Source organism: Hirundo rustica, chromosome 23 (assembly GCF_015227805.2).
Source record: "Hirundo rustica isolate bHirRus1 chromosome 23, bHirRus1.pri.v3, whole genome shotgun sequence".
In the NCBI taxonomy this organism is placed as follows: Eukaryota; Metazoa; Chordata; class Aves; order Passeriformes; family Hirundinidae; genus Hirundo; species Hirundo rustica.
This window is the reverse complement of record NC_053472.1, coordinates 1,706,110-1,730,401: the sequence shown is the minus strand read 5'-3', so window position 1 is coordinate 1,730,401 and position 24,292 is coordinate 1,706,110. Positions and strand designations below refer to the sequence as shown.

The 24,292-nt window shown below is 55.6% G+C and overlaps 3 protein-coding genes across 12 annotated transcripts in view; 2 read left to right on the top strand and 1 right to left on the bottom strand.

The window, feature by feature from the left end:
• The first annotated feature begins 178 nt into the window (after nt 1-178).
• DDX25 (DEAD-box helicase 25) lies at nt 179-5,668 on the top strand. Of its 5 annotated transcripts, XR_005703927.2 has the most exons (10): nt 364-933; nt 1,021-1,113; nt 1,229-1,331; nt 1,954-2,068; nt 2,403-2,580; nt 3,212-3,449; nt 3,649-3,811; nt 3,913-4,101; nt 4,594-4,824; nt 5,223-5,668. XR_005703927.2 is itself a non-coding variant. In XM_040085155.2 (9 exons), the coding sequence occupies exons 2-9, from the start codon at nt 821-823 to the stop codon at nt 4,320-4,322; spliced, it is 1,413 nt and encodes a 470-aa protein (XP_039941089.1). In that variant the 5' UTR covers nt 179-237; nt 798-820; the 3' UTR covers nt 4,323-4,732. The 5 variants fall into 5 exon arrangements, 4 of the variants coding, with proteins under 4 accessions (XP_039941089.1, XP_058279393.1, XP_039941090.1 ...); XM_040085155.2 differs by lacking the exon at nt 5,223-5,668 and adding an exon at nt 179-237 and having other exon boundaries at nt 798-933; nt 3,913-4,732; XM_058423410.1 differs by lacking the exon at nt 4,594-4,824.
• Nucleotides 5,669-6,652: 984 nt separating this feature from the next.
• On the top strand, nt 6,653-11,463 carry VSIG10L2 (V-set and immunoglobulin domain containing 10 like 2). The gene is made up of 11 exons (XM_058423368.1): nt 6,653-6,728; nt 6,805-7,158; nt 7,882-8,166; nt 8,660-8,935; nt 9,085-9,360; nt 9,637-10,275; nt 10,351-10,653; nt 10,848-10,970; nt 11,052-11,076; nt 11,150-11,304; nt 11,387-11,463. Exons 1-11 carry the CDS (start codon nt 6,653-6,655, stop codon nt 11,461-11,463), a joined length of 2,589 nt encoding a protein of 862 aa, XP_058279351.1.
• A 772-nt stretch (nt 11,464-12,235) lies between these two features.
• The window catches only part of CDON (cell adhesion associated, oncogene regulated), a 56,382-nt gene continuing 44,325 nt past the window's right edge, over nt 12,236-24,292 (bottom strand). For 5 of the 6 annotated variants that reach the window (XM_040085160.2, XM_040085162.2, XM_040085161.2 and 2 more), the window contains exons 16-20: nt 23,787-24,014; nt 22,451-22,725; nt 19,865-19,944; nt 15,217-15,473; nt 12,236-14,337 (exon numbers count right to left, since the gene is read on the bottom strand). In XM_040085160.2, coding sequence (XP_039941094.1) covers nt 14,171-14,337; nt 15,217-15,473; nt 19,865-19,944; nt 22,451-22,725; nt 23,787-24,014 — 1,007 coding nt within the window. In that variant the 3' untranslated portion in view covers nt 12,236-14,170. The remainder of the gene's footprint in view (nt 14,338-15,216; nt 15,474-19,864; nt 19,945-22,450; nt 22,726-23,786; nt 24,015-24,292) is intronic. The other variant, XR_009208478.1, reaches the window with a different exon arrangement.

Here is a 24,292-nt window from a genome sequence, read left to right as displayed (position 1 = left end):
CGGGCTGTCCGTGGCTCGGGGCCGCGCTGCGCCGCTCCGCGCTCCGCTGGCCCGGGCTGCGCTGCCCCGAGCGGCCCGGCCGCGGCACGGCCCGCGGGCTCGGCCTGCTCCCCGCGGCCCCCGCACCGGCCCTGGCCCCCGCACCGGCCCTGGCCCCCGCACCGCCCCTGGCCCCCGCACCGCCCGCGGCCCCCGCACCGCCCGCGGCCCGGGCCGAGGCGGAGGACGAGGAGAGAGGTGGGTCCCGGAGGGGATCTCGCTGTCAGCCCCGCCGAGCACGCAGCGAGCCCCGCGGGGTCCCGAGGGAGGGGCGGCCCCACGATATATTTAGTGGTAGTTGAATCGAGAGTGTTTTAGCGTCCGAGGAGGGAAGGGCTCGGTGCGGTTGTTTAGATGCTCGTTTATGAGTATGCTGGTAGTGAGTCTGGAGTAGTGGATGCTGCCTGCGGTGTTTCTAATGAGCACACAGAACAAAAAGAAATCCTCTGGAGAGAGAAGGGGAGTCTCATTGCGAGCCTTTTGTTGTAAACTAAAACACAAGAAGTTCCGCCTCAACTTGAGGAAGAACTTCTTGACACGGAGAGTGGCAGAGCGCTGGGACAGGCTGCCCAGGGAGGTCCTGGATTCTCCCTCTTCAGAGACATTCCAGACCTAAAGGAACACATTCCTGTGTCACCTGCTCCAGTTGACCCTGCCTTGGCAGGGGCTTTGGACTGGATGATTTCCAGATGTCCCTTCCAACCCTAATGATTCTGTGATTCCAGTTTTTTTATTTACGGAGTTGCTGCCTTTCCCAGTGTCGCTGGCAGAGCTCTCGCTGATGAACAAATTGATCCACACATCCCTGGTGGAGTCCCAGCAGCATGTGGAGATCCTGCAGCGGGATCCCAAGTCCCCACTCTTCTCCATCAAGACCTTTGAGGAGCTGCCCCTGTGAGTTGCCACAGCCCCTGTGACCCCACCATGCTCCAGCGTGCCAGCCTCCTTCACGTGGGCGCTTGGGCTGCTTTGTTTCCACAGGAAGAAGGAGCTCTTGCAGGGGGTTTATATGATGGGCTTCAACAGACCATCCAAAATCCAGGAGCAGGCTCTGCCGCTCATGCTGGCATACCCGTGAGTAGGAACGTGGAGCAGCTGAGCCCCGGCTCCTTGTGGCATCCCAGCCCTGTGGTGCCAAGCAGGAACGCCCTGACCCCTGCGTTCCACTGAGCTGCTTTTGCCTTTGCAGGCCCCAAAATCTGATTGCCCAGAGCCAGTCAGGGACAGGGAAAACAGCAGCTTTTGTCTTGGCCATGTTGAGCAGAGCCAGTGCCAGCGAGAAATATCCACAGGTAACGCAGGACAGGGAGAGCTGCTGCAGGAGGGGTTGGCCCACGCTCCCAGGGCACTGCCACGGGCAGAGCTCTGGGCATTGTCCCTGTTCCTGTGTGACTTCACCTACTGGAGCGGGATGATAAATGGCCAGGGCCCGTCACAGCAGCAGGTAGGACCAAAGCACGGTGCCCACCTCAGGGAGGTGCTTGGACTTGTCAGAGTAGCTCAATCCAGGCTTCAGTTATCCTGGAATTTAGGTTTTGAGGAGCAGCTGCAGACACTGCTGGTTTCTGGTGGTCAGATACTCCCAGTCCCCTCTCTGGGTGCAGAACCAGCTTTGCCAGCTGTTCCCAGCCATGTGAGATCTCATATGTGTGGACAGTGTGACTGAGCTAGGGCACAAGAACAAGCTGCACCGCGCTTCTGAGAGAGGAACTTCCTCCTCAGAGACAGTCAGCAGCTTCTTTCTGCCCCTTTGGCTGGAGCTGGGAGCACAGCCCGGCCCCTGAACCTCCCGCTGTGCCGTGCTGCCCCATCCCCTGCGCCTCATGCTGCGGATGCTCCTGAGCTCCTCTTGCTCTCCCTGCCTGCTGTGCCCCATCCCGAGCCTGACATCTCCTTCCTCTGCTCTCCTTCCAGTGCCTCTGCCTGGCTCCCACCTACGAGCTGGCTCTGCAGATCGGGCAGGTGGTGCGGGCCATTGGGAAATTCTGCACTGACATCAAGGTGAACTACGCTGTCCGGGGAAACCGAGGTGAGTCCGGCCCTGCACAGCTACCAGCACTGCTCCAGGAACGGGAAGGGAGCACAGGGATCCTCTCTTAGAGCCCAGGGACTGCCCAGACATCCATGAGGGGCAGTGAGGTAGTGTTAGTCCCCATCTCCTACTGAGGAGGTTTTCCACCATCGCTGGCTGTTTGCAGACTCTTTTCCCATATGGGGGTGGTTCCCAAGGCTGTAGGGAAGCATCATGGTGACTCTTTGAAGGCATCACTGAGCAGCCAGGGTCTGAGCAAGCCAAGGGAAAACACAGAGCACCAGAGAGCTCGGTGCCCGGAGGCAGCCAGATGCCTTTTCCCCCCTTGCAGTTCTGAAGGGCACAGTGCTGGAGGAGCAGATCGTCATCGGAACGCCGGGCACCACACTGGACTGGTGCTTCAAGCAACGCATCCTGGACCTGACAAAGATCTCCTTGTTCGTGCTGGACGAGGCCGACATCATGATCGACACGCAGGGCCTCTCCTGTCAGAGCATCCGCATCCACAGGTGAGGATTGCTGAGAGCTGATTCTCTGCTTTCCCTTCTCTTCTCTAGCTTCAAAGGAGTCTGTCACCAGAGAGCTGTAAGAGTGTCCTCACGATGCCAAAGAGGCTTGTCCACAGGTTTTTCTGTAAAACTGCATGCACCAGACACACAGAAAGACACTTGACCTTCTGCCTTTCCTTTGAGCTGGTACAGGCCTTGGATTGACTCACTGAATCATAGAATGGCCTCAGCTGGAAGGGACCTTAAAGCCCATCTTGTTCCCACCCTTTTCCATGGGCAGGGACACCTTCCCTTAGAGCAGGTTGCTCAGAGCTCCATCCAGCTTGGCCTTGAACACTTCTAGGATGGGGCAGCCACAGCTGCTCTGGGGAACCTATGCCAGGTCCTCACCACCCTCACAGAGAAGAACTTCCTCCTAATATCTAAACCAGTTTTCTTTCAGTGTGAAGCCATTCCCCCCTTTTCCCATCACTCCAGACTCTTGTAAAAAGTCCCTCTCCATCTTTCCTGTCAGGCCTCTTGACTTGCCTTTCCATTGAAGGCAATACAAAATCAATTTAAATTAGGGTTTCTGCCCTTCTTCTGGGCAGCAGCTCTCTCTGGGGCTGACTGAGCTTTTTCCCTGCCCCAGGGCTCTTCCCAAGAGCTGCCAAGTGCTGCTGTTCTCAGCCACTTACAAGGAGCCCGTGCGGGCCTTCGCCGAGCGGATCATCCCCAACCCCATGGTGATCAAGCTGCGTGAGGAGGAGCTCACCCTGACCAACATCAGGCAGTACTTCATGGTGTGCCAGAGCTCGGATGAGCAGTACAGAGCCCTCTGCAACCTCTACGGCACCTTCACCATCGGTCAGGTCATGATCTTCTGCCAGGTAAGGCCCCTGCCTGGGAGAGCCCTGCACCACCCCTCCCATTGGGAATATCAGGAATGGGTCATTCTACAGTGTGGGCACAGTGGGCTCCTCCCAAAACTCCCCAAGGGAGTGTTGAAAACTGCCACGAGCTCCCTCAGAAGGAGCAGGGGACTCTGGGGCGGGAAGTGCTGGCCTCAGCCTCTCCCCGCGTGTGCAGACGCGGCGGCTGGCGGACTGGCTGGCGGGGAAGATGAGCCGGGACGGGCACCAGGTGGCCATCCTGACGGCGGAGCTGACGGTGGTGCAGCGGGCCAGCGTCATCCAGCGCTTCCGCGAGGGCAAGGAGAAGGTCCTCATCGCCACCAACGTCTGTGCCAGAGGTATCCTGAGACACCCAGCGGCCCAAAACACCGCAGGCGTGCTGTTCTTCCAGCCCCTGTGGGACAAGGTATCCCAAGAGGATCCTTGCCCTGTCTTCCAGGCATTGATGTGCAGCAGGTCACCACCGTGGTGAACTTCGGCATCCCCATGGATCAGGACGGCGAGCCGGATTTTGAGACCTACCTGCACCGCATTGGGAGGGCGGGACGCTTCGGGCACCGCGGCATCGCCTTCAGCGTGGTGGAGAAAGGGGCCCTGGAGCTCGTGCACAAGATAGAGGAGTATTTCCGTGAGTGTCCGCGCTCCGGGAGGCGGGGTCGGGACTGTGATCCCCTCCAGCTCATTTCCTGTTCCCATATAGTCCTTGTCGGGCTGCTCCTCTCCCCAGGGCTCATCTCGCTGGGAACAAATGCAGCTTTTAGGGTGACTTTTGCTCCCCAGCAGGCAAATTTCCCAAGAAACAGCCATGGAGGTTGTGTGCAACTTGCAAGGGATGTTACCAGTCCCTAGGGTGCCTCAGCATCCCTCCTTCGGGCATTTTTTCTGCCTTTCCTTGCAAGCTCTTGTCCCAGGGGATCTGGTGCCCCAGCTTAGCTCAGCCCTGCTGTGGGAGAGGAGATGGCAGCTGTGGAAATCTTTCCTGAGTGGAAATTGATTGTCACTTGTTAACATCAAGAGGATTTTCATGGGATTTGCCAGATGCCAGGGCTGCACTGATGGTTTTTTGAATCCCAGTGCCTGTTTTCCCTGTGATTTTTAGAGGAAGCTTTCTGATGGGCAGGAAACGGTGTCCCTTCCTCACCTCCAGCCTCAGAGCCACTCAGCCCTCTTGGTTCCTTTAAATGTCCACCTGTCCTTGGAACCTGGAGTGAGCCTGAGGGAGACACCAGGCGGAGAAGACACGAGCCACACGTTCTGGCAAAGACTGTTGCTGCGGAATAGAAGCAGTGAGCAGCTGGAACAACTGGCATGTGGATGAACCCAACCACAGCCATGGCCAGCAGGAGCCAGTGTGAGGATGAACTCCCAGCGCTCTGACTTGTGCTTTTCACGTTGTGATGTTGCCTTTGGAGGGTGCAAACCTTCTCTGTCCTGCATGGCTGTGGAGATGGGAGCAGGGAGCGGGGGCACATCAGAGGCCGAGCTCTGCCTGTGGGGCCGCTGCTTACTCCCGCTGCCGTGCCGTGGCTGCTGCCCTGAGCCCTGAGCCAGTTCACCTCCCGCTTTCTCCCAGCTGATTCCCCCGCTGATCCAGTTCCCCCTGCACTTCCTCTCCCAGTCGATTTCCCTGCAGAGGGAAATGCTGCAGTGAGCACTCTGGGAGCGTGGGGCACTCTGGTGGAGCAGACACCAGCTCAGGGGAACGAGCTCTGCGCTCACATCCCAACAATTGCTCTTTCCTTCCTACAGAGACCACGATCAAGCAGCTGGATCCCTACAACATGGACGAGCTGGAGAAGCTTGCAGCTGAGTGAGGAGCAGGAGTTCGTTCTCCCAAATCCAAGTTCTAGTTCTAAACAGGAGGAAAAGTTATAGGGGAAAAACTTCCCGGTTCTCTTGTATCCTCCTGAAGCTGTTGAGTTTTGTTGTGTTGCCTGAGGAGAGGCTGGAGCGAACCTTGTCTCGCTAGATGGCAGCAGGAATCCACTGCTGCCATCCCAGATCCCGGGACAAAACCCGAGTGTTCAGGGTCCCGGCAGTGCAGGAGAGAGTTTGGAGCCCCGGGGGTCCGAAATCCAAGTGTTTGGGATCCCATCAGTAGAGCAGAGAGGTTGGACCCCAGGGACCTGAAATCCAAGTGTTCGGGGTCCCAGCAGTGAGGACAGAAGTTGGACTCTAGGGACTGGGCTGTGTTTGTGCCTTTGTTAATCCTTAATAAATGGAATTGTTTGTAATCACCAGGATGGCTCCTTCTTTACCAAAATTCTCTGAAATGTATCAGCCCTCGCAGGTGGGGTTTGATTAGCTCAGAGTTGACAATGGTGTCGTTTGTTGGCTTGGGAACGGCACTTTGCTCTCCTCATCCAAATTTCTATCTAAACCCAACCTGAACGGGCACAAAAAGTGACCAAAATGTGACGAGAGCACAGCCAGGGGCCTGTGGGAGTGGGAGCAAGACCTGGTGGTATCAGGAGAGAGCCTGGCCCTGGCTCTGCAGCTCCTTCCTGCCAGCTTTAACCCTTTGGGGCATTTCAAGCCCCACTCTTTGTGGGGAGTAAACACATTTGGTGTGAACAGTGTGGTTTTGGTAAGCAATGAATTCTGATTAAAGGATCAGGGAGGGAGATGGGAGATGGGAGGTAGTTTTCCAGACTTTGCTGAGTGTTCCGTGATCCCCCTCACCATGTGCACCCCCAAATCCCCCCTGGTTTGCTCCAGCCCCCTGGCATTGCGTTACGGCAGAGTCGCCCCTATGAATGTTTGATGCTCTGGGGCGTGGCAGACAGTGGGAGATGAAATATCAAACCTTGCTCCTTGCCTGGCTTCCCCAGCTCCAAACCCCCCAGCTTGGATCACAGGGGAGTGGCAGTGTATTTTTCCCTCCTTTAGCCAAAAAAACCCCAAAATTGCGTATGGAGGAGGGAATGCTCCGGAATTAAATTCCCACATTGAGGGGAACGCAAGGATGCTGCCATTCCCACCGCATGTGCACCCCTCCTCAAACCCTGAGATTGCAGGGGCCCAGGCGGCAGCGGCGTCGGGTTCCCCCCGTGCTGTCAGGTTTGATCAATAATTAACAATTAATCAGGGCCGGGCTTAATTACCCGGGGGTAACCGGAGAGCAGGTCGCGCCGGAGAGCGCAGCCCTGCTTCGGCGTGCCGGCGCTGGACATGGCGCCATGGAGCGCGGCCGGGCACCGCCGCCGCCTTGGAGGGGTCCCTGGATCCTGTGCCTGCTGCCGGCGCTGGCGGGGGGTGAGCACCGGGCCGTCCCCGCGTTTCCCGGGCGGGGGGCGAGCGGAGGCCTGACGGAGGCGCTGCCCCGGGGCAGGGCAGCCGCTGGCGGCCGGCGAGGCGGCCTACGAGGAATGGCGGGCGACGGGCGTGCGAGGCCGGGCGGTGGAGCTGAGCTGTGGGCCCGCGGCCGCGGCCCCGCCGGCCGTGGTCTTCTGGAGCTTCACGCCGCAGGGAGAGGGGCTGCCGCGGGCCGTGGCAGTGGGCTCGGGCAGGGAGGTGGCCGTGGCCCCCGGCGCGCGGTTGCTGGGCCGGGTGACGCTGCGCAACGGGACGCTGGAGCTGCGGGAGCTGCGGGTGTTCGCCCAGGGCCGCTTCCTCTGCCAGGGGCTCTTCCCAGAGCGCGGCCGGCTCCGCGTGGGCTATGCCGCCGTCCTCCTGCGTGTCCTGGGTAAGTCCCTGGCTGTGGCCAGCCTGCGGGGACCTGCTGGCCAGCAGCAGCCGGCATCACACCCCCTTAGATCGCGGTCAAGCCCAGCCCCTCGCCCGGTAGTCTTCCACTGGCCAACAAAAGGGCTCCACAAGTCAATAAAGCCTAGTGCAAGCCAGTGTAGTGTCCCACTAGCCAATGCAGAGTCCCACTAGCCACCACGGTGGTTCACTAGCAACTGTAGTACCCCATTCGCCAACAAAGCACCCTACTAGTTAGCAGAGTACTCTGCCAACGTAGTCTGCCACTAGCCAGCAAAGCATCCTACTAGCCAACATAACGCATTGCTAGCCACCATAGCGTCCCATCAGCCAACGTAGCTCAACATGAGCCAACACAGAACTCATCAGCCAGCCCAGAGCCCCACCAGCCACCACAGGACACCATCAGCCAGCAAACCTCCCTTGCCTCCAACTAGTGCAGCCCCCTACTAGCCAACATAGCAGCCACGCTCATTTCCTTGCCCCAAGCATCCCATCACCCCAAACTGGTCCCGGTAGCTGTCCCAGCCAGCACCCGTGCCCACAGGCAGGGCCTGCCTCAGTAGCCTGCAGGTGTCCCCACTAGCCATTCCACTGGCTGCCATGGCACTTCACTGGCCACACAATGCGTCTGGGCGGGGGCAATGGGGGGCCCTGGGGCGTTCTGATGTCTGTGGGGGCCGCTCACGCTCCGTGTCCCCAGTGCCTGTCTCCAAGCCCTTCGTGCGGCCGACGGCGGCGGCGGCGGCGGAGGGGGCAGCGGTGGCCCTGACGTGCTCCGTGCGGGAGGGGACGGAGCCGCTGAGCTTCTCCTGGCAGCACCAGGAGCCCCGGGGGGGTCCCTCAGTGACCCCCGCGGGGCTGGGGGACTCCAGGGCGGAACTGCGGCTGACGCCTGCCAACCGCAGCCACACGGGCTGGTACATCTGCACCGTGCACAACGAGGTCAACAACCAAACCAGCGACCCCATCTACCTGGACATCGTCTGTGAGTGCCCTGGGTGCCACCCACCTCGGGGGGGGACGCTCAGCTGCCAGCTGGGGGGGGCATCTTCAGGGCTGGTGACATCCATAGGGTGCCTGTGGCCGCCACAATGCTCCATGGTTTGCCCATGGACGCTGAGCACCCTGCCACCGTGGTATGTCCATAGCTGTCATGGAACACCCATGCACACCATGTATCCTACCACCGTGATGCCACCATGTCTCTATGGCCACCACGGTACGGCTTGCTGTTGCTTTGTTCGTGGCCATCATACACCCCAGCAGCATAATTCCTCTCCAGCCACCGTGGCCATGTGAGCGCTACCACCACGATGGATCCGTGGCCGCTGTGCATCACGGTGTGCCCACAGCCCCCGTGGTGCAGCCTTTCTAAGGGGGCTTTGCTGCCCTGCTTCCCACCAGCGGAGGAAGACCCAGGGAGGGCCTTGTCCCCTCAGTGGGGACATCCCTGTCTAAAGGGCCTGGTGTCCCCACAGATGGCCCTGACGAGCCGGCCATCCGCGTGGAGCCCTTCTCCCCTGAACAGGGGGGCTTCTCCGCGGGCGAGCGCGAGGACGTGGTGCTGAGCTGCCTGGCTCCCTCCAACCCCCCCAGCCGCTACGTCTGGCTGCACAACGGGTCCCAGGTGCACGTGGGCCAGACCTACGCCATCACTGCCATCGCCCGCGCCCAGGCGGGCACATACACCTGCCTGGCCGAGAACAGCCACCTGCAGACCCGCACCCAGGCCACCATTGTCCTCACTGTCTACTGTAAGTAACCCCAGAGGGGGGCCCGTGGGTCCCCACGGGGTGAGACGGACCAGCGCAGCTCCCTGGTGAGGATGGGGGTGGGAGGGGCAGTTCGAGGTGGGGCTGGGGGGGAACCCACACTCTCCCCCAGTGCTGATGATCTCCAGCAGATCCACCAGCCGGGAGCCCCAGCTGCTCTGCCCTGGCCTCCGAGGATCAGCGGGATGTGGCCCTGCGGTGCCGCTGGCTGGGGGGCTTCCCCCTGGCCCGGCTGCGCTGGGTGGGCCCCCAGGAGGAGGAGGAGGAGGAAGAGGGGTTGATGGGATCCAGTTTTTCCATGGCCACCAGGATCCAGTCAGGGGCAGCCACCAGGAACGGCAGCTCCTTCTCCTGCCTGGCCTCCCACCCCGCGCTGCCACTGGGGGCTGCATGTGGGACCACCCTGTGTGAGTGACATTCTGCCCCGCAAGCCCCTTTCTGACCCCCTGGTGTCACAGCAGAGCTGCAATGCCCCCGTGCCGCGGCCAAACCACGGGATGGGCACTCCAGGGTGCTGCCGCCTTTCCCGGGACCTTTCAGCACCTCCAGCTTGCTCCAAAACGGGGGACGCTGTGGCCAACACCCCCCCCTTTCCCTGGGGTGTGGGGGGGATGTATCACCTTTTTGGGGGTGCTTCGGCACGGCCTGGCAGCGCCCCACTCTGACGCCGCTCCATCCCGCAGGGGTCCCGTCCGGCAGCCCCACCTGCGCGGCGGCGGCCACCAAGGGTGACGAGTACGTGATGCTGCGGTGCCGCTGGGAGGGGGGCACGCCGCTCGTCACCCTGCGCTGGCGGGACGCCGCGGGCCGGACCTTGGGCGACCCCGCAGCCTCCACGGCCGTGCTGGTGCTGAGCACCGACGGCAGCCTGGGGGGCCGGGAGTTCGTCTGCGTGGCCGCGCACCCGCTGCGGGCCGCTGCCGCCGAGTGCCGCCTGCGGCTGGGTAAGCCGGACCCGTCCCCTCCACCCGTGCCACGGCGGGTCGGCACGTCCCTGCCGGAACCGTCCCCTCCTTGTCGCCGAGTAGAGGTCCCCGAGCTGGAGGCGGAGAGCGAGGTGGCGGTGCTGGAGGGCGGCGAGGCGCAGCTCGCTTGCCGGCAACGCGGCAGCGGCGCCGGTCTCGGCGCCGCGCTGGCTTGGTACGACCCAAAGGAGCGCGAGGTGACGCCGGGGCCGGCCAAGTACCGGCTGGAGCAGGGAGAAGCGTGGGTCAACCTCACCGTCCGGGACGCCGAGTGGCCGGGGGACAGCGGGATCTACCGCTGCACCGCGACCAATGCCGTGGGCACTGCCAGCCTCCCCGTCCGCCTCCGCGTGGACCGTGAGTCCCGGGACGGGCGGCAGGGGTGGGCCGGGGGCATCGAGCCCCTTCCTGCCGGCTGCCGTCTCTCCGCAGGGTACCCGGCCCCGCCCAACGTCACCATCAGCAAGCTGCGCTACACGCGGGCCCGCACCGAGGTGCGGCTGGAGTGGCGGACGCAGGGCGCCGGTAACCTCACCGGCTTCGTGGTGCAGCGGCGTCAAACCAAGAAGCCCCTCCGGGAGCCCCCCAGCCCCTGGGAAACAGCCGCCGGCGACATCGAGCCGCACTCCCGCGACCGGCGGCTCGGGGGGCTGGACCCCGCGGTGCTCTATGCTTTCCGCGTCCTGGCCGTCAACCACCGCACGGCCGGGCACCCCTCCGAGGTGCAGACGCCAGGTGAAGCGGGCAGGGGCTGCTGCTCCGTGGGGGCACGGCGAGGGTTGAGTGGAGAAGGGCAGCGTTTCCATCCCGGCGCAGCTGAGGAGCCGAGTGCGAGCAGCCGTCAGTAAGGTTTCAGGCACGGGCTCGCACCCTGCCTGGCCTGTCCGGGCTCTGCCCGGCCTTGCTATGTTCCCTCTGCTCTCTTCCAGCCGAGCCTCCCTTCGAGGCCTACCCGGCGGTGACGGGGGCGGCGGTGGCAGGGATGCTGGTGGCCACCGCCGCATCTCTCCTGGCCGTGCACTGCCTCGCCCGCCACCGGGACGCCCTCCCGCGTGAGTGCCGGGGCCGCGGGGGCTCCTCGGGGGCCACGGCTCAGCCCCGACACCCACAGCTCACCCCCTGTGTGTCCCCAGGGCTGCACGACCTGCTCTTCCGCACGTGAGTGCCCAGACCCCTCCGCCCCGCTGCTGCCGTGCCCGGGCACCGGCGACACCCCGCGTCCTGCCCCCAGGGCCGCGCCGGGCGCACAGGAGCCCGTGGGCACGGCGGAGGATGCTGAAGCAGCCGCAGGCGGGGAGGAGGAAGCAGGGCCAGCACAGCGAGACTCGTCCGTCCCCGGCACGACACCGGCACAGGGAGACCCGTCCGTCCCCAGCACGGCAGCAGGTAACGGGAGAGCTGAGGGCTGAGCCACCCGCCCCAGGCTGCTGACACAGCACCCACCCGGTGGCTCTCCCAGCCCTTGCAGAGCCTCTCTCGGCGGCACCGGGCACCACCGATGACCCACCAGTTAATGTCACCATCGCCGTGACAGCGACGCCTTGACCGCTCCGGCTTTTTTTGCTCTTTATTTCCCTTTCCTCCTCTCTTCCCACCACGGGACGGCAGCACCCACCTGGGCTGGGAGGCAGCCGGCTCCAAATGCAGCACCCGGCAAAAGCCCCTCCAGCTCAGCCTCGGGCCTGCAGTTACTGCTGGAGCTAAAATAAATATTTAGGCTACAATAAATAGTTTCTCACCGATGGCAAAAAAAAAAAAAAAAAAAAAAAAAAAAGCAGCCCGAGGGCTGAAGCGCCGCACTCCGCACCAGGGCTGGCATCGACTGGGGATGCTGCTCCGGGACTGTGCTGAGGTTTCTGTGGTGCCAAAAACAGCCACAAAGCTTTTTGTGGGACGGGGCCTCATCTTCACCCCAAACTCCCCCGTATGAGGCCAAACCGCGGGAGGTTAAAAATAGTGATTGGAGCTGGTTTTTCACGGCATTGGTGCAAGCACGAAGGGAAGCAGGGTCCAAGGAAAGTGTCAGGCAGTTCCCAGCTTTCCTGAGTCCTCATCATCTGGTGTGCGTGGGAAACAAGGGCACCTTGGGCGATTTTCTCCTGTATTTGGTTAATAATAATCCATTGGGAAATATCCAGCCACACGAAACCAACCTTGATCAGCGCCCACAGAGTATCAACCCCCTCACCAGCCATAAAGCAGCATGGATCCCTTCATCGAACCACCCCCAGAAATACAAACCCTACCCAAAGCCCCTGCAAAACCACCACTTCCAAACACATAACATTCCAAAGGAATATTACAGCTTCTCTGGAAAACATCTTTATCTGACACACCCACAATACAGGGCAGATTTAAGCAAGGTTTAAAACCATGGCTAAATTTCAGTGTTTGGGGAAAACAAAGCAGCCAGAGTTAAATCCCAACCACTCCCCTGTCGATCTCTGTTGGAAAAGGGGAAAGCCTTTGCAACAGGCTCTGCAAAAGGAAAATCCAGGCAAGGTGAGGACAAGATAAACCAAAAGGGAGGAGGGAGATCTGTGGTGGCTCTGGGGTACGTGGCAGCCAAAGCCCACGGGTGTGAAGTTCATGGGGTGTAGAGAACTTTGGAATAAGGCAGCTCTAGTAGGGAGGATGCACAACCCTAAAAGAAAAAGGCAAAAGAATAAATAAACCCACAAATAATACAGTAGAAGAGGAGGCTTTGTGGAGAGCTCATTGTGGCCTTCAAGTACCTGAAGGGGCCTTGTAAGAAGGAGGGAGAGGGATTTCTCATACAAGCAGATAGTGACAGGACAAGGGAGAACGGTTTCACACAGCCAGGCTTAGATGGGATACTGGGAATAAATCCTGCCCTGTGAGGGTGGTGAGGCCCTGGCACAAGGTACCCAGAAAATCCGTGGCTGCCCCAGTCTTGGAAGTGCCCAAGGCCAGGTTGGACAGGGCTCGGAGCAGCCTGGAATAGTGGAAGGTGTCCCTGCCCATGGTAGGGGGGTGGAACTGGATGAGCTTTAAGATCTCTCTCAAATCAAACTGTTCTGGGATTCTACAAAACATCAAAAACCCCATCCCAACACTCAGAGTAGCCCAGAGAGCTGCTGCTACCGAAGCACATCTCAAAGGCTTCCTCCTCACACAGACATCACTCCCCAAACCCTGGGACTGGTGAAGCTGCACCAGGAGCCCTGAGCTCTCCAGGGCTCTGGAGCAGCTGCAGCCAGGCTGGCACGGCTCCCTCCCTTCCCAAACTGGCCAGGGACGCGCTGCTCTGGGCTGGACAAGTCACCTGGGGGTGGCCATAACTGTAAATTGTGCTTCATTTCTGGGGCCTTGCACTGTGGGGGGAGGGAGTGTTTTGCAAGCACTGGTTTGGTTTATTTACTGGGATTAAATTTGGAAAGGAACAATTAAAACACCCACCCAAGCCCTGCAGTTAAGGCTGCAGCACCTCCATCGTGCTGTGTCCAGGATGGGCAGGTTCCTGACAGCCCTGCTCAGGGCTGGTGGGAGCTGCTTCACCGTAACTGCTTTCATTTCAGAGCTCTCCAAGCTGTTAGTAATCCCTCAAAGCAAGAGCTGAACTGGATTTTGTCTTCTGCGAGGGGAGAGTCAGACAGGCTGGATTTCCACCTGTACTTCTGCAGAAGGGTTATTGAGCATCTAACAACAGTCACTGACTCAAGTTCTGCTTCAAGCTGCACAGGACAGACTCAACCGAGGCTCATTTTTCTTATTAATCTTCTTATTTCCTCATCAGGATCTTCTCAGAGAAACCAAAAGAGGCCAGGAGGTGTTCATGGAAAGGAGGGTTCAAGTACCGTGTCACCAAGCTGCCAGGGAGGTGGCAGCTGTTGGTCATTTCAGACCTGCTTAAATCCCTCTCTTGGGCTCTTTTGGAAGCGCTTGTCCTGCTGGAAAATTGCCACGGAAACACACTCCACATATCCCATCCTCATTCTTTATATTATTGCAATTCTTTTTTTTTTTTATAGACATAACCAGGCTAGTTTTGCGGTGTGTGGGGGAAGAAAAAAAACAAAACAAAACAAACCAACCAAAAACAAAAAAGGGATTTCAAGGCATAAATAATATAAAAAAAGGCAACCATTTTGTAACCAAGATACATTCATATGACACTACTACAAAAAATAAATAGTGACTCTCTCTGTTATAATTAACATCCCCCCGTGACTCCCTTTCAGCGACGCTGCGGTGCAGTTCCTGGCGTTAAGTGGGGACAACGGTCACTGCCTCAGGTTTCCCGCAGCTGGAGCTGACAAAGGTCCCCAGAACCATTTAGGGTGACTCCGGATGAACTCCATCCTGGTTTTTCCTTACAGTCCTTGGAAAGAGGCTGAAGAATGAGGGGGCTCCAGCTCAAAATGTGGTTCGACGTTTCCGAGTGCACGCAGCTGCCGCCTGCAAAGCAAGAGCAGGGCGGGTGCTTGTGTCAGGTTTTTCAGGGGATTCTCTGTCAGCTCAACACAGCCACATGCCCCCAAAAACTCCTTAATTGCAGTGAGTGATACTCTTTGAGCTCAGGCTCATTCCCACCTGGCACAAGGACAGGGCTTAGGCTCTATCCCAACACACCACCCGTGTCGAACAGCTCACGCTGAGGTCAGCCCAGCACTGGAATAATAAAACCTGCTCCGAGATGGCTGTTGCTGAAAACAGCTATGAAATAACGCTGAACCTTCAGGGTCACAGCTCACAGAACTGCTACACTCAACCCCAAATCAGCAACAGCTCCAGGCATTTGGTGGAAATGGGTCAGTGAGGAGTCTGTGGCACCAAAGCCACACTCCTGATCTGGCTCAGCCTGCCAGAGGTGTGGGCACCTGAACCTCCCTTCCCCTCCTGCCACGGGGGTGCAGAGGGAACTGTCTGATTGCAGCACATGATTCCAGGCTGGGATGAGGAACAGGTTCTCCTGTCCACCAACAGAGATCATGACTCTCCCTGTGCCAGTTCCTGCCTCCCGGACAGCTCTGGAATGCCTGTGCGTCCTGTGTCGGGGCCAATGGGTGTGCTGTGAGTGCAGCATCCATCACTCACAGTCTCCTTAAGTGCTCCACGAGCCCTTTTTAGAGGCATCAATCACAAGGGCACGACAGGAGCAGGCACCAGAGCAGCACTGCTCCCGCTCTCCACGACGGGAAAGGCGGGACACGCTTCACCTTCCTCCAAGCCTGCTCTTACAAGGGTTTAATTACCGGCTTCCCCGCAATAAATTAAGCCCCCTACAGAACATTCCCAGCCTCCCAGCCTGGTGCTGTCCTCCCTGGGGTGCCTCACCGTCCATGCAATCCACGGAGAGCTGGCTCACGCCGTCCCGGCAGCAGGGATGCTGTGCCGGGGGCTGCTCCGCGCCGTCCCTGCCGCCCTGCTCCAGGTGGGCGCTGCACTCGGCGCTGGCCGAGGCCAGGCACATGGCCACCATGACGTGGGGGCTCAGGGGCTTCATCTCCACGCCGTCCTGCTGGAAAGGGGCTCCCAGGGGCACCATGGGCAGCGCGCTGCTGCCGAAAGCGCCGTTGGTTTTGGTGAAGCACCTGCGGGAGGGACAGAGGCCGAAGTTACTCAGAGTGGCTTCTTCCTCTCCTTCTTCCTCTCCTTCTCCTTCCCCCCTCCGTCAGCTTTTAAGTGTTTTACCACGTCAACGATCAGTGCATTCGTCAAATCAGTTTTAAATATGTTTGTGGAGCGATTCTGACGTTAAGAAAAGGATTTTTCTACTCCCAGCAGACAGCTGAAAACATTCAAAACACGCTCAGCTCCTCCCCCCATCGATCGAGACCCAATGACCTGACTTGTGAGTCCATTTCTCCATCAAAGCAACTCCATAAAACTTGTTTTCACTGCCAAGATAAAGAGCTCAAATTTGAAACCCAAGCAGCACGCTTAAGTACCTTGAAAAATAAATGCTAAGTGTTATTGGAGTGAATGCAAATTAGCAAAAATAGATGCAATATAACAATTTAACCTGTCCCCTTCTGCTGTGTAAGTCAGATTGTGGCCCTGTAATACCTGTGTGAAGCGTTGAATCAGTTGTTACAGCCGAGGTATTTAAGCTTTAAACAAAAAGGAGCAGGACTCTGACACACATGCCACTGTGGCACAAGGGAAAACACCTCAGGGTTTGCAGCCCCGTGAACAATGTGGCCTCAGGGAACATTTACAGAAACAATTCCTACATAACAGAGCCATAACTGCCCCAAAAGTAAAAGGTTCACTTGCACAGCTATCACAGACTTTGAGAAACTACACGGCCAAAATGCTCCTTATGTGGAGCAGGACATAAGGGAGATGGATCCGCAGATAAACCCATGGAAATAAGGATGGAGAGTGCTCACCCCCTCCAGTGACACCCAAAATGCTCCTGCAAAAGCTGAGCAGGCTGCAGGCCTCTGTGCTAGTGCAGATACAACTCTGAGCACCCTTCTCTTTCTTTCCTAGCAGATGCAAACCCATCCCTCACCTGCTTTGCTCACAGGGATCAGCCCAGTGCATCTGCTGTCTATCATCCCTGGGGCTGTTTAAGGCTGGCATTTGGAAACACAGAAATTGATCCCTGGGACCTGCCTGCCCAGCAAGTGGCACCCATGTGCTGCTCCAGACTGATTCTGGCCCCAAACTGAGCAGAGCAGATGAAAAATCGCCGGGAAGGAGGAGAGATGGACTGGGACACCAGCAGTGCCAGAGCAGCAGCCAGCAGAGCTGACCTCGACAGCAGCCCAGCACCGAGCTCAGGAGGGTTTAAAACCAGGACATGTTAACCTTGGCAGTCTCAGTTAAGTCCTGCCCAAGTCCCAGAAACCACTTTTATGGCATTAAAAAAGTGGTGGCAATAAGGAAAACCATCACGCTGGAGGGACCCGTCCTGCTGCCTAGAGCCTCAGCTCATCCCTGGAACCTGATGGGGACCTGAGATCAATGCTGCCAGAACTGAAAGAGCAACAAGACACCCAACAGCACAAATAAACTTGTCAGAGGAGGAACTGCAGTGAGCTTCCCCTCTGGCAGGAGCTTCACCTGCAACACCAGAACTGGAGAAACACCTGCTCCCCTCCCAAAAGCTGTGAGGATGGAGCAGCACTAAGCTTCAACCTTCACTCTCCTATTTTGTCCTTCTGCTCCTGTAACTGCCTCCAAAATCATTATTCCAAGTACCAAAATACCACAGAAGCCACTGGAGAATCCACATGAAACACATCTGGTCCTCAAACAAATCCATTTATTAGTTTGCCTTTCTCTCCGCAGAGGTTTTGACTGCACTCACTTATTATTTAGAAAAAAAAAAAAAGGCTCAGAGAAACCCAGCTAAATGTTTGGGTTTGCATGTTTCTGGGGGTTTCTTCTTAAAGATACAGAGGTCAGTGGAGTTCTCTGTATTATTGAAAGAGCTTGAAGGATGTTTCAACACAGCAGTTCAGCCTTCTAAGCTTCAATAACCACATTCTGATGGAAGCTAGCCATGGGGATATCCAGAGCAGAGCGTGGAGGAAGAATGATGTAAAAATCCCTGCTGTGGAAAACACATCTTCTATCAATTCTTTATATTGAAACCCTACTAAATTATAATCTAAAAGAATAATAATTTAGACGAAAAAGCTGGAAAAAACAAACTGAATTGGTTTTTTTGCTCCTACTTTTGAATTGTGCATTTCAGATCAAAATACAGTGAATTTGCAAAGGAAAGAGATCTGCAAAATGTAAATTCCTCGGCAAACGTCAGGTATCTTGAGAGCTTTAGCACAAAGGCACAAGAGCAGAAAAAAAGATCAATTCTCAATCCTGTCAACCACAGCCTTTGTCCACTACAGCAAAGTGGGTCTCCAGTTTTCAGCAGCTTCTCCCTCTGGCAAGGCTCCACGAGCAGTTATGAGGGATAAAGTGCTAATTTAAACAGAAGACCCAGGGATTTCAGCACTGGAATAATAAAACCTGCTCCGAGATGGCCGCTGCTGAAAACAGCTATGAAATAACGCTGAACCTTCAGGATTCATTTGCACGTGGTCACAGCTCACAGAACTGCTACGCTCAACCCCAAATCAGCAACAGCTCCAGGCATTTGGTGGAAATGGGTCAGTGAGGAGTCTGTGGCGCCAAAGCCACGCTCCTGACCTGGCTCAGCCTGCCAGAAGTATGGGCACCTGAACCTCCCTTCCCCTCCTGCCACGGGGGTGCAGAGGGAACTGCCTGATTGCAGGCTGGGATGAGGAACAGGTTCTCTTACCCATGTCACGGGGACAGCCCTCACCTGTGCAATGAGGTTGAACAAAATGAGGAAAACACTCCAGCCTCAAATTCCCACTCGCCAAAACCTCCTGAGCTGATGGCACTGACCCAACAGGCCTTCGTCCTCCTTCTCCCCTTCCTCCTCCTCCTCACCCTGTATAGGCCCAGCTCCCTGGTGTAATGCTGAGGCACGTTCTGGTCCTCTCCAGTCCCCTCTCCCATGTCCTCTTTCCGTTCCCCCAGCGCCAGGACAGGAACGGAGCGGTCCCTGCTGTGCAGCTCCCTGCCAAACCGAGGTTAATGATCCCCTCCGGGGCAAGGCAGCTGCAAGGGACAATTTGTTTCTCTATCAAGCAGTCAGATATAGAACGGGGCTGTGAAAACTCAAAGTTCAGGCCCTGCTGATGACCTGTCTGGGAGGAGCAGTGCAGTTGCAGAGGATGGAATTCTTTCCCCCGCTTTCTTAGTGGGGGGGGGGGGGGGGGGGGGAAAAAGAGCAAATTAAAAAATGTGTTTAAAACTGGAAGCAAGCTCTTAATTACAGCGTGACACATACGGCATGTTCCAAATTACTGCGAGTCTCAGACATCCTGGGGTGAGCTGCTGCACTGCCTGCTTGAAATCACAGTGCTGGTGTGAGATGGAACTCACTGAGCTTTCCCGAGACCTGCCAGGGACACTGGGCCAGGCAAGACGTGCCCAGCTCCACCTGTGAGCAGAATCTTGTCAGCATTACACTGTCATGCACATATTTATGGAAGGAAGAAGGATTCAAAGCTCATTATAAGTGGTATTTTAAAAAGCAAAACTATGAAAATAAGGTGAATGTGTTTTCTGCCTTCAACAACAGCTTTATTGCTCCACAGGTGTTGGACTCGATGATGCTTGTGGGCCCAGCTCAGAACAGTCAGTGATTCTGTGATTAATTTCAACTCAGCTTAGCCAGATGCACACCAAAGGCAGCTGAAGATTTTAATACCGAAAAATCAAAGAATGACTGAAAAAAAAGCCCAGAACCAACCAGTCAGAGCAGCCCAGCTTGTCTGACTTTCAGTCCTATTTCTAATTATTAAAATAACCAGTGATTTAGTCAGAAGCCTAGGAGGACAATAATTCCAAAAGTGAAAACTTAACCATTTTTATTAGGTTTACGACTCCCAGCTACAATGCAGAAGACAGATTTTCCCTTATTCTACACAAGAATCCTTTTACCCATGGAAAAAAAATGTATCCTGCTCTGACAATGGCTGGTCAATCTCCTCCTGAAGGCCTCAAGAACTCCAAATCCCACGTTTTACAAAGAACAGCATTGTGAAGGCAAAGGGGCAAGTTGGTTAGTGTTCTTAAGGGAATGTCAGGAAGTGTAAAATATAGAAGGCCAATTAAATCCGATTTGACAAGCTCCATATGGAATGATTCTGTTATCTCAAAGCTGAAGAAAACACAGGAAATACGGATTTTTTTTTAAAAAAATCCAGTGCCCAACCTGCCTCACTTCCTAGAGAGCATCAGAGGAGCACGTCAAGCAAAGTGAGCTCTGGGGCTTTAACAACTCGTTTCATTCTCTCCTATGGACAATCCTCAACTGCACTCCAGGTGAATCCACGGAGCTCCTCGTGCCAGCCAGGACTCCAGCTCTCAGCTTTTGCCAGCCCCAGCTCCAGCCCAGCACACAGAGCTGCTCTCTGGGCAGCTTAGCTCTCACCTGTTATTGTTCCGACAATTCCGGCAGCTGATGCACTCCGAGGGGTCAGCCTGCGGCACCGCCGTGTACAGCCCACCACCCTGCGGCAGGAAGGATTAATAATGACTAATTAGAAACCGAATCACTGCTGGGACACCCGAAAGCTCCGGGACTCCGTTTCCCCACTCCGATCACGTTATCGATGCCCCGCTCCGGGCTGTACGTGGCACGGCAACACTGAGCGATTGTCCAAAGGCCAGGGGAGGGCTTTGCCAGTGTGTGTGTCAGGGAAAAGCAAATAACTGCAGCTTAGACAAGTATGTGGTCATTTCCCTGGTCTGTTTTCAGCTTAACATGCTGAGGTTTAATTTAATAAACACACTGTAAATATATTTATTTTTAACGCCGACGACAGACACGACAGCGAATTGCCGTTCATTAGCACGCAAGGCTTGTCTAGGGAGACAGAAGATTAAATTTGGAGGGCTGATGTCACATGCAAACCCATCCCACTTTCCTGTAATTACTCCGATTAGATCAGTTTACTTCACTGCACCGATTTTTGAACCGTTTCGTATTTGTACAGATGGGGTAATTCCTCAGCCAGCAATGACTCCGGGTGAGAGGGATTTTGTGTTGTTGGTTTTGGCTAAGGGGGCCATTACAAGCCAGTTGAAATGCCCAGATTAACACATACCTCATTGTTAGGGACCAGGCAGACAGTGATGCAGGAGCCACTCCAAGAGGGCTGCAGAGCCAGGATCTCCAGGAGGGAGCCAGGCTGGGAAGGCTCACCTGGCTTTTGGCAGCTCAAGTGCTAGGGAACTTCTAGCAAACCCTAGTTTTGCAAAAAACAGAGCTTATCCCGAAGTTTTTGAGGGATAGGGAGGGCTCCGGAAATGCCTAATTAGTCTTGATTGCCATCCTGGCCAGTTTCTCCCTTCCTCATTTAACCCAATCATTGAAACAATAAAGAGCGACCTAAGGAGGATCAGAACATCCTGTTCCTCTGCCTAGCCTCGCCCACGTGCCAATCCCAGCCCCTCTCCACAGGCAGAGATCGTGTCACATCGTGTGACTCAAACTTTCTACAACAGGGAGTGGGGCAAGGAAAACTCGACCCCATCACCTGTTAGCAGCAAAACAGCAGCGTTGGGTGGACACCTCACGGCACGGAGGGCTGAAGTCCCAGACCCCCCCGCCCAGGTTTCTGACCCTCCAGGGCAACCAAAGGAATGCCCTGGACTCCAACAGCAGAGATCGTGTGACAACATGTGACTCAAACTTTCTACAACAGGGAGTGGGGCAAGGAAAACTCGACCCCATCACCTGTTCCCGGCAAAACAGCAGCGTTGGGTGGACACCTCACGGCACAGAGGAGCTCCAGGCACCAAGAGCTGTGTCATCACACATGTATTTCCTTCTTTCACCCCCCCAAAAAACGTGGGGGGCAAAACATAATGCAAACTCCCAGTCTTTCTCCCAGGCGGAGAGTTTCACCCACTGCGAGGTTGGACAGGTCAAAAAAACCCAGGTCAAAAAAAAACCAGGACAAAAAACCCCAAGTTTGGGCCTTGGTTGCTCTTGAAAACAACCAAAAGTGGGCACTTCTTGCTGCAAGGACAGAATGGGGTGAAGAACTGACTGGTCTAGGCTCAGACTGGAGGGAACTGAAGTGGCAACTACTGTGCAAGTGCTAATTTGTTGTTCAATAAAATGAAGTGCTTGTGCTCAATTACCAACACAAACAATAGACCCGTTTTTTTTCTCCAGAAACAGCATGGGTTATTCAGACTTTTGAACTTTTTCTTTCAGTTTTCCTGGGCAATGTTCACAGTTTTGAGTAAGTTTAGTAAGTTTGAATGCAAGCCATCTGTTTCCATAGACAATAATGAAATCATTATTCTCTCTTGGAAACAGGACACGTTTCAGCAAATGAAGTATTTTTCCACAGCATACAAAGGCTGGATCGCAGACTGAAATTAGTTTTTAATTTTATTTTCAGTTTCAAAACAAAAAACGAGCCTGTCTCCACAGTCACAAACAGGGGACTGGAAAAAAGAAAAAAAAGAAAAAAAGAAAAAAAAAAAGAAAAAAAAAAGAAAAAGCAGCGTTACTGCTCTGCTGCAGTTCAAGATGTATGGGGCACTTCATTCCATGGAACCTCCTGCGCCATTCGTGCTTTGCCATAATTAATAGCATTGCTCAGAGTTACAGATCTGAAACAGGTGGGGGAAAAACGGGTGATCCATAAAGCTGCAGAGTAAGCAGCTATAATTAAATGTATTTAACTTGGAGATTGAGAAATACCATATGTACAAGCAAAGTATCTCAGCCCAGCAATGAGGCATTCTCAGAGCTTACATGCTGTTAGGAGGAGGGCAGAGGCAGATTTCCCAGAGTAAGTGGAATTCTTGCTGTCATCCGATATTCTCAAATGAGAACCGTGATGTTTGTATCGCAAATATCAGCCCAGTTGCTTCCTCTGGGATAAGGGATTCAGTGGAACTGGCTCTTATCAATGGATGAGTATTCAAGCCTGCTTCCACGGCCCCCGAATGAATCCCAAGGCCTGAGCCAAGCCTCCCACCCGCTGTAGGAGCTTACGTTCATGAGGTGATGGGGATGTTCGTAGTCCACGTGCGTTCTGGACAGGGAGTTGGTGTGCCCTGGGTACAGTCCTGCTCCTCCTGCACTCATGATCCCATTGACACCATTGGCCACTTTGTGGTGGACGTGGGGACAGCCGTTGCTGAGGCCGTTGCTGAGGAAGTTTCCGTGGATGCTGCCATTGACCCGGCTGGTCCCGGGTAAGGTCGTGTACTCAATCATCTGCCCGTTGACATCTGCCCCTTGGTAGAGGTAGCCAGGAGGGTCGTACTCTGCAAAAGACAGTATCACTGAAAGCACTTTTATTGCTAAATCGGAAGCTAAACGAGCATCTCTGAAAAACAAAGAAGCTTATTTTTTCTTTCTTCAGCTTCTGTGAACTAAATCTGGTATCCGACTGCTTAGTGTACAAATGTAGACATGGAAAACAGCCACATCCTGCAGAGCAGACCAGAAACGTTGGTCTGGAAGGATCTGGCTGATGTCAATCACGACAAGGCCTTTTGTATCACCAACAGCCCCTCTGCTATATCTGCTATAAGCTGCTTCCAGAACATCTCTCTGGGCTGCAGCTGAAGACACTATCTTATCTTGCAAGAAGTCTCTTTTCATTTCTCTCTGTAGGAGAGTAAGAACATTTAAAAATAACCACAGGCTGCGGCAAGAGAGAGGCTGATTTATGCAGAAGGAGCAGAAAAGGCCAGTGCAGAGGTTCTGCTGGCTCTGGGTTGTTGGTGGGCGCAGAGCACCTTGAAAAGCTCCTGCTCCAGGCTCCTGCTCGCTAATGAACAGGTTTTCTTTATTAACACCTCTCTGGAAGATTTGGCCATTGAATGCCATCTCATTGTGCAGGGACTAAGAGGTAACAAGGGACTTGTCCTAGAGCTGCAAGTTCTCTTTCTTTCCAGATGCATTCAAGAAAGGGAGAGATCCAGGCTTTAACTCTCCACAGTTTTAACAAGTGATTACGATTACACACATTCTGCCTCTGCAACCATCGGAGACCAACGCAGGGGCTTAAAGTTAAACACAAACTGCAGAAACTTTGCCCAGGCCTTTCCCACACCATTCTCTGAGTGAAACTGCAGCACCATCCTCCAGGGACGCAGCAGCACAAGGGAGCATCAGCGTGAAGAAACGGAGACACCGCTGCTCTTAAAAAGCCAAGTCTGCACCTAAGGCAGACCGGGAAGTACAATTCTCTACAGAAACGCAAGCTGGCTCCTAACGGGAAACTGCTTCCCACCCATAAAACGCACCATGGACATTCCTAATTTTACTCTGGCCAATATTCTCCTCACGAAACCAAACCCTCCCCGCCCCCCCCACTCACTCTGCATGGCGTTCTGCTGCCGGTTCTTCCAGAGGCACATGGCGATGAAGACGATGAGGATGAGGACCATGACCCCCAGCACGCAGCCCACGATCAGGTACAGCATGTCGCTGCTGCGCACGGGGCCGCTGGCGGGCACGGCCCCGCTGCCCCCCGCCCTCTCAGGGGGGTTGGGTGGCGTGCTCAGGTCTCTCACTGGATATTCAGACGCTCCCGGCGTGCGTTTCACTGGATGAGTAGAGACAAGCACGTGTACATCCGCTAAATGCATTTTCTAAGCGTGGGTTTGTTTTGTTGTTTTTTTTTTTTTGCACCGCGAAGTGAAAATAATTATTGCGGAGCCTGAGTCCCAATGCCTGGCAAAGAAAGCTTCCAAGCCGATGTTAAATCCTACAATGAGAATGCCAGCTCCTATTGGGTAATAACTGTTTGCCTTGGAAAACGGTGATTATCCCGCCTGCTCACCCGCTCCTTGAGGTCACTGGAACTTTAACGAGTGAGGTACC